The sequence below is a fragment of the Neoarius graeffei genome, chromosome 2, assembly GCF_027579695.1.
Source record: "Neoarius graeffei isolate fNeoGra1 chromosome 2, fNeoGra1.pri, whole genome shotgun sequence".
Classification (NCBI taxonomy): Eukaryota; Metazoa; Chordata; class Actinopteri; order Siluriformes; family Ariidae; genus Neoarius; species Neoarius graeffei.
The window spans coordinates 71,389,951-71,399,334 of NC_083570.1; the positions used below are offsets into that span (position 1 = coordinate 71,389,951).

A 9,384-nucleotide genomic window follows, 5' to 3' on the forward strand; every position below is an offset into this window, starting at 1 on the left:
AGTATCTGCTGCATCTGTCCTTCAGAGACAACAGGGCCCTCTGCATATATCTTAAGAATGCTTGCGAAGCTAGGGAGAGGACAAAAGGGAGACCTTGAATTGGAATGTTTGTCCTTGAAATGGTGTAACTAGCTCTAAAGGTTATAGTCAGGGTAGGGAACGTGTGAACCAGAGACTGCTTCATTAAGGTGGTTAAAGCTGAGACCATGTGTACAGTTTGTTCATCCTCAGATTCCAGGGGAGTGATGTGGAGGCTGGGGAAGGAAATATCAAGAGGGGAAAAATGGCCAGCCCTGATGTGTGGGTTTTTAAAATTTTTTATTTTATATCAATGTGGCTAACGTAGTAGGCTAGCTATGAGCAGAAAATTTTGAGCAGAGATGCTGAAAAAGGACTCTGCCCCAGTGAGAAGAATGAGAGCAGATGCAGAGACCCTATTCCAGACCCACTGTTTTTTGTATTAGCGGTCTGACTGATTCAGCAGGTTAAACAGTCAGCAACAGTACAGTAAGTCAAATTTCTGAGTGGATAGTGTCTCCATCCTTGACTCTTGTATGCTGCATAAATGGGTGATGTCACAGCAGGAACTGGTTTTAAGGCCGAGGCCTTTTACAGCTATAGGCCAAAGTTATATAAATAAAAATTTATAGTGAAAGTAAAAAATACCGTTACCGACTTGCTCAACTAAGACTGATTTGACTTCGTTGATTGTGGGTTGAATCTCATTAAAACAGGATAGGTGTTATAACTTATGCAACATGCATGTACATGCATGCATTTTCGCTGATAAAACGTAAAAGGCGAATTAAATAATCGGATGAACTGAGACAATCACATTTCTGAAGCAAATTAAATAATCTTATACCGGTAACTTAAACACACAATACAAGTTACATGTATTAATCTAAATGCAGGTAAACAACAAGTGTTTTATATCCAAATGAGAGTTGCAACTTACCCATCTGTGTTCTCACTTCTTGAAGGCCGATCTTGTGGCTGATTTGTTTTTGAAACAATCTGACTTTCAGTTGTTCGTTCAGTTCTCCGTTCATTTGCTTCTTCCACGTAAGGGTGAGCTATTGCTGCTGAGGCCAGTATATCCAGTGGAGAAATCAGATGGCTGGTCCACTCATTCTCCATTTTCTCCATATTGAGTACTCCGCCATTACTGCTCAGCTCAGGCAATTACTAAAACCCAGGACGGGACGTCACCGGTTTTAGCAACAATCGCAGGGAGGTCACTACCCAAGCGATAATGCACATCCAGTTCCATCCCAGGTTTTACCAACAACCCTCGGCTCACACTCCGGGAAAACTGGTACAACTGAACTTGCTTTCCTTTTTTAAAAAATAAAATGAATAAATACTTTCCTTTTCTTGTAGTTTTCTTTTCCTTTAATTGTTGGTACTGCACCCTCTTTCAGTACGGACTTATAGCCAACGCTTTTCGACAGATCAGAGGTCTCGTACGAGTCTTCAGTAAAATGTGCAGAGCAGAGGAGAGACCACTTCGTAGGCGCCCAATGGTGCATGTGAACTACTCGCAAAACGCGTCCAAATCTTTGCAGTTTGAACATTCTTGGGCCAAGAATGCAACATAAATCCACCTTCTGTGGTGTTGCTGCACCAGCCAGCAACACATCTACGTGGCATGGCGATAAATTAGCTCAAAATGGAGGATCGGAGTTGCAGTCAGCTCGGCGTTTTAGTATAGCGGAAATGGCGATGAGACCGATAGCCTTCCTGCTGTGACGTTACAGACGTCAAGGTCATTCACTCAGACCGCTACCTATATGAATAATTTTAATCATAAAAATTACTATATTAGATTTGTTAATGCTTAAAACTATTCCTGTGCCATTCTTGAGGTCTCAAGGCGTTTATAAACAAGTGAGGCCATGGTTCTGCATATCTCCTTTAAGATTTGGTAGATGGGCAAGGGCTTCTTTCACATTTCAGAGAAAGATGAAAATAAGGAGCAATAAAGAAGTACAAAAGCTATGAACTTGGAGATCATTAGTCCAACATCAGCGTTTGTGATGCTCATGAATGATAGAGCTCATATTTGTTGAGCTCAAGAATTTTGGATTACACGATCAGGTAAACCCAGTTGCCCTATCCAAGTCCAACATTGGTTATGTCAGTTTTATGAAGAATGATGATATCTTTCCATATATGGCCATATAATTCTCAACAAAGTATAGGAGTGAAAATCCTTGCATATACCATAACCTTAGGCATGAATACAGTGGGCAGAATTCTTCCTCTGTGGTGTGATAAATACAGCAACCATTTGTTTATGGCTTTTTCATGTAGGAAAAATTAACCAAAGGCATTTTACTCATTAAATGTCTTCCATCACTGTGGAATTCCTTAATAATTTTTACAACTCTATAACTTAACAAGAATTCTGTTTGCATCCAAGAGCTGAAAGCACGTCTCTTGACAGTAGAGTGTATGATTGTTTGCTGTTGGCTGTTTTTTTTAAACCTTCAAAAGCTCTCTTGTACCTTAACCCTTCTCCCTGCCCTTCTTCTAAGGTTTGATGAAGAAAAAAATAGGAAAACGCGTAAAAGGTACCTGCATAATTCACCCTAGGGTGTTTGCCAGGCCTCCATAGCAATTGCCTGCATTGCACAAACTAACCCTTACTGTTCTGAGGAACATTTATTAAAAATAACCACGCATATGTTTGTTGCTGGATCAAAAAACTGTTGTCACGTCACTGCATGTTTGTTTGGATGATTCACTGATTTTAAGGAATGCTGCTTCTAATAGTAATACTAATATTATTTTTTTTTTAAGCTGAACTATTGATAGATTCTCATTTAAATTCACTGACTGATGGAAACCAGTGTCACAGAATTCCTTAGAGGGCCTTTTATGTTTACATTGTGGATCGTTTAGGAAAGCATTTTTTGTTTCATATCAGTCAAAAGTTTGGACACCTCCTAATTCGATGATTTTTTTTTTCTTTTTTTATTAAGACACTTCATGTCAAAGTAATGATGGATGTCGTTTCTCTTTACTTGGTTGAGTGGTTCTTGACACAATATGGATTACTACAGTTGTGGAATAGGGCTATTTTATTATTTTTACTGCTTGATCTCAAACACATTAAGAAGGCAAGAAATTGAACTAATTAATTTTTGACATGGCACATCTGTTCACTGAAAAACATTCCAGGTGATTTACCTCATAAAGCTGGTTAAGATAATGCCAACAGTGTACAAAGTGCCATCAAGGTAAACAGTGGCTACTTTGAAAAATATCTAAAATATGAAACTTTTTTTTTTTTCCCTTTTTAACAACACTTTTATTTACAGCATAACATATGGAACGTGTATTGAATTATTTCATAGTTTTTATGTGTTCTATTATTCTACACTGTAGAAAATGGTCAAAATACAGAAGGGGAAAAAAAAAGAACATAAGTAGGTGTGTCCAGACCTTTGACTGGTTGTGTGCGAGGGTAAATTGCAGTACAAATTTATGATGAGTCAAGTCAGTGAAATTAAAAAAAAAATTATTTATCAGGCTGGTAAGGTAATCTGTTTTTCCTAGCTGTAATTGTGTTTAGACAGCAGAGGGTGCAATAATGTGCAATAGAATGCACGTGACTTCACTGTAGGTGGAAGTAACACAACTTTAATGCCACAAAAAGAAAATGCACAAAGCAGATCTAAAATGGGAAGGAGCTGTTGTGTGATTGACTGCACAAATAGGTTTAACAAGAAATCAGAGTGCTCTCTATACACTGCTGAAGGCTAAAGAAAAGAGAAGCAAAGGGAGGTAGTGCAAATGTTCATAAATTTACTAAGAAAAGGCCAGTTATGAATCTTTTTTTTTAATAAAAGGAATATTTTAGTTAATAGGCTATTATAGTAGGCGGCACGGTGGTGTAGTGGTTAGCGCTGTCGCCTCACAGCAAGGTCTGGGTTCAAGCCCCGTGGCTGGCGAGGGTCTTTCTGTGTGGAGTTTGCATGTTCTCCCCGTGTCCGCGTGGGTTTCCTCCAGGTGCTCCGGTTTCCCCCACAGTCCAAAGACATGCAGGTTAGGTTAACTGGTGACTCTAATGCCGCTTTTCCACTACAAACGCGGCTGAGCCGTGCCGTGCCGAGTCGAGCTGAGTCGGGCTGAGCGGGGCTGTTGGAGTTGCATTTCGACTACAACCGCGCTGAACCGTGCTGGCTGGAAGTGGGTGGACACATTGGGTGGAGTTAGCGAAAGTGGGTGGACGTCATGTGATGTCGTTAAGCAGCGCAAACAGTGACATCAGTGACAGTGGCGGAACAAGTCAGAGCTGGGCCGGGGGCGGGGCAAATGACCGGGCCCTTTATTAAAGCTTATCATGACATAATTTTAGGCTACAAAATGTCCGCAACTGCGGTGTTTACCAATTTCAACACGACCGGGTGCAACTATGTTATTTAGTACATCAAGTCCTTCAAACGAACATGTAACTCAGAAACAAAAAACATTAGGATACTGTACATGGCTCATAATAAAACATCAATAGCCTATACTGCGCGCATTATTTGAAGGGCATACGAATGAGCGCTCAGAGGTTGCAACGGTGACAGGAAGAGTCAGAAATAAAAGGAGGGCGGTGCAAACCTCACTGAATGCACTGTGTTTACCAATTTCAACACTACGGGGTGCAACTATGTTATTTTGTACATTAAGTCCTTCAAACGAACATGTAACTCAGAAACAAAAAAAAACATTAGGCGACATACTGTACATGGCTCATAATAAAACATCAATAGCCTACTGCGCGCATTATTTGAAGGGCATACGACGAGCCTTGCGCTCCGCGAACTCGTCCACGATGCTCTGTATGTCACTGATTCAGTGATCTTTTCAGCGGTAGTCTCACGACCCGAATAGTAAACAATAAACATGGAGGACATGGAGTCGTTAGTGTTGCTGGTCTTGGTGCTGTGGCTTGTTGTCACCGACAACGCCAACAGATACTGGCAAGAGCGTATAGATGAGGCGAGGCGCATAAGGCTTCAGAAATTCTCGTAATTCGTAATTCTTCTTCTTCCGGGTTTGCGGTGTTTACAGATCCCAGCGCGCTCGCGGGGCGTGTGTGGGCGTGTGAGGACACTCCTCCTCACCAATCAGTGCACAGGGGAGTGTCTGCTCACGCCCCCAGCCTCAGTCGGCTCGCTTTGGCTCGCTTCAGCCCCACTCCAAAACGGTGCGAGTTTTAGGGGCTAAGCGGGGCTGAAGCGAGCTGAGTCGTGCTGGTTTTTGGTAGTCGAAACGCGAGCCGTGTCGGGCTGAAGCGAGCTGAAAAAGGGTAGTGGAAAAGGGCCATAAATTGACCGTAGGTGTGAATGTGAGTGTGAATGGTTGTCTATGTGTCAGCCCTGTGATGACCTGGCGACTTGTCCAGGGTGTACCCCGCCTTTTGCCCGTAGTCAGCTGGGATAGGCTCCAGCTTGCCTGCAACCCTGTAGAACAGGATAAAGCGGCTAGAGATAATGAGATGAGGCTGCTATAGATTACTTTAGCCTTTACAAATATGGGCAAAATTTTTGGATATTAAGAAAATGAAACAAAATTTCACAAAAGGAATATTTAAGTTGATGAATAGGAAAATACTTTTTTTTTTAAAATAAATTCTTTTGGGGAAATACATGGGAAAATATCAATATCGTGAATTGGGTAAATACATGCTGTGTATATATAAATCTAAAATCGACTTGCCCTTTTTTTATTTTTTCTGAACAAAAGATACAGATTTGGATGCTGACCTCATTTCTGCAATGTAAAATGTAGACTGAATGGTATGTACAGCTTCAAACATTGTTTTAAAGGGGACGGATTGCAGGACTTTAGTCACAAATGGTGCCTGTTGGTTTTCTGTCACGAGGTATTTTTCTGAATTGCACACTTCACGGCTGTTTGCATGTCTTGCATCTTATCAGCTCTACCCAGCCCTGTGCAGCCAGCTATAGATGGGTAGTTTGTGCAGATCTTCCAGTTCAATTTGTATTGCAGCAAGTTGTCCTTTTGGATAACCTGAATTTTTTTAATTTATTTTTTTTAAAGCTGAATTGAAGTGCAGTAGGGTTAACCGCAGTCCTGCAAAAAGCATTGAAATCCTGTTCTAAGCTCATGATTTAATAAGAATATTCTGTCTGAGCAGGTCCAGTTAATGTAATGAATAGACCCTTTTCATGTGCTTTGAGTGAGACATGTGACAGTCAACAGACTGATTTTGATTTATAACATACTCTGTAGCTTCAAACTAAGAAACTCACTCTTAAAATTTGGTCTAATTGCTGATGTTAATCAGAATCTGACTTTAATTTAAATTAGTCAAGTGCTTCAGTAAACAATGCTGTGCATGTGAAAAGGGTCCCTGTAACCTATTGATTTTAACACTTTTTTTTTTTCCTTTGCTTGTTTGTACCAAGGCACTTCAACTTTAAACAAACTACCACCCTGTGATCAAAAACTAACATTTCACTGTTATCTGGCTTTGTCTGTCTTTTTATTGTATTTAGAAACTATAAATGCTATAATGTTAAAATACAATGAATCTGGCTGCTGTAACTGTTGATGTCTGCTCACTTTCAAACACACACCTCATTCAAACTGCTTCCCTGCTCACATTGTACTTTCACCCTTTTCTCCTCCAGGGTTGACCAAGAAATGCATAACAAACGGGAGATGGGAGGCACAGAGTGACATTTGAAGAGGAAATGAGCAGTTGAGGAAAATGAGGTTGAGGGGTTTTTTTTGTTTGGTTTTTTGGGTCTCTCTCTCTCAGCTGGAAAAAAAAAAAAAAAAGCTTGTTCCTTCCAAGACTCTGTTGTCTGTTACACGGAGGGACATTTTATTGTATTAGTGTGCCAAACACGAGTTGAAATCTCAATGCTGTGCTTTAAGTATTTTTATAATCGTACAGATATAAATTTGGAGTCAGTTGTCATTCTTGTCAATTCCTGTTGCTTCTCCCTGATGTTCAAGACATCTGGTTTTCAAGCTAGGTGATGCATGTTCTATATTACATTTAAAATATTTATATTCAAATGGTGATCAAGGAGAAAAGATTAATATATATATATTTTTTTGCTTTGGACAGTCCTTTATGGTGTTACGTTGACTTGCTGAAATCTTCCATTAAACCGTTTTTGTTTATTGGTGGAAACCATATAGAAGTTGTATGAGGAAAGTGCTGTTCTCTCCCTGTTTGCCTCTTAGGAATGATCCCGAAGAAACGGATCACTTCATAAGTTTACTATTATGGTCACAGATTGTGTTGTTCTCTGTAGCATACGTTTGGGATGGGTGTTTCTTGTCTTATGTTTTTGCAACTAAAACTTCCACTATACAAAAAATGTCTTCCTTTTTGACAGTATGACTAAATACCAGTAGTTACTTTAGTACAGTGTATATAATGCAGGTCTTGGAGTTTATTCCATTTTAAATATTTTTACCATTTTAATATGTTAAGACTCATGACCAGATTTCACCAAGTCGTGATTCATTCAGCTTATTTAAAACAATGTACACATGATGTCACAGTTTTGGCAGTTTTCTCTAATGTTAACTGTAACTGTTTTTGAAATTCTCCTGTTTTGTTTTTAAAGAGCCAGTAAACAAGATAATTAAATAAAGGGGTTTTTTTTTTTTGCTTTTTTTTTGGTGAACTGATGATCAATTTATTATTTACAAGCAGTTTGCAGAGAAAACTTACAATGACGTCATCTTAAACCTGGCTGATGTTTTAACAATTTTGGCATTAAATATTTAAAGTAATCGCCCCTTCAATTTTAGGTCAGTTCATGTGTTTAGAATTGCCCCAGCTGTTTTCTTAAGTTCATGAATTTTGTAATGAAAATGGCAATATTAAGTCATTCTCTCACTGCATGCAAGTATGAATCCCCCCCGTGATCTTTGGTCTGCCTGCTTCTGTCGCATGACCTCGAATATTACAATTTTTTGACTAGATTTTTGTCTTTGTACAAGTTCCTTCTCTGTGCCTAACACTAACTGTAGCTAATTATCATTTGTCATCAGTCAAAGCCTTGTCTTAATTTCTTCATGATTTTATTGAAATGTTCTTTACAATGTTGCTGCTTCATTGCACTACTGAAGCAGCAGGTGATAAATGCACATTGGATTGTTCTCTGTTAAACAGATCAGGCCAATGAATGTACCACCTGTTTGCTGATTATCCTGATATTCTGTTGTGTGTTTTGAAAACGCAATAATACCAATAAACATTTACATTATGCTCATTTTGGTGTTTACCTAAAAGCCAGCGCTTTCATTATGCAAGGGTACATATCCACAATTTTAACAACTCCTGTTCACACCAGACAGGAATATTCATCTCTCATCTCATTATCTCTAGCTGCTTTATCCTGTTCTACAGGGTCGCAGGCAAGCTGGAGCCTATCCCAGCTGACTACAGGCGAAAGGCAGGGTACACCCTGGACAAGTCGCCAGGTCATCACAGGGCTGACACATAGACACAGACAACCATTCACACCTACGGTCAATTTAGAGTCACCAGTTAACCTAACCTGCATGTCTTTGGACTGTGGGGGAAACCGGGGCACCCGGAGGAAACCCACGCGGACACGGGGAGAACATGCAAACTCCACACAGAAAGGCCCTCGCCGGCCACGGGGCTCGAACCCGGACCTTCTTGCTGTGAGGCGACAGCGCTAACCACTACACCACCGTGCCGCCCGACAGGGATAGTTTTTGGATTAACATTCTGAAGATTTCTATGCTGTTATTTATAATTTGATAAATGGTTTAAAATGTTTAATGATTTAGGACATATATGTATGGTTTTATCTAGTAAGAGAATGTATTCGTGTTCAAGAGTAGTACTGTAATAGCAAACCTGTCAACATGAAGGGTTTTTAAGTGGCGTTTGAACCTACAAACTATGCCTTTTTGCTTTCTTAACTAAACTGAACACACACAATTTGCCCACCAGAGAAGCCAATTTATTTACCAGTCATGTGATCAGTGTGGCTTTGATCACACAGGCACAAAACTTAACTTTTTTACTTATCTTCTCACCTGTGAACATCAAGTGCCAATTACTTTTTTTTTTCTACTGCTTTTGCCATTACTTGCCTCTCTGACCCCCCCCCCCCCCCCAAAAAAAAAAAAAAATCATTTTGTGTATATACACAGGTATTTCCTGTTGCACAGAGTACCTGAGCCTCACAACAAGCATTTCAATGTACAACTTTCTCTGATGCTTTGTGCACATAAACTTAAACCTTTGTGTCCAACAGGGTTTGATAGTAGCTTGGTCATGTTTGAACATTAAATGAAATGAATGAATGAATGAATTTATTTATTTCGGACATGTATAAAAATGTATGTAACTATTTGTAC

General features: G+C 39.7%; 1 protein-coding gene across 2 annotated transcripts in view; it reads left to right on the forward strand.

The window, feature by feature from the left end:
- The window catches only part of bnip2 (BCL2 interacting protein 2), a 31,374-nt gene extending 23,113 nt beyond the window's left edge, over positions 1-8,261 (forward strand). Inside the window, exons 10-11 of one of the 2 annotated variants that reach the window (XM_060914872.1) lie at positions 2,541-2,576; positions 6,657-8,261. In XM_060914872.1, the coding sequence (XP_060770855.1) occupies positions 2,541-2,576; positions 6,657-6,705 (85 nt within the window). In that variant the 3' untranslated portion in view covers positions 6,706-8,261. The remainder of the gene's footprint in view (positions 1-2,540; positions 2,577-6,656) is intronic. The other variant, XM_060914874.1, reaches the window with a different exon arrangement.
- Positions 8,262-9,384: the final 1,123 nt, after the last annotated feature.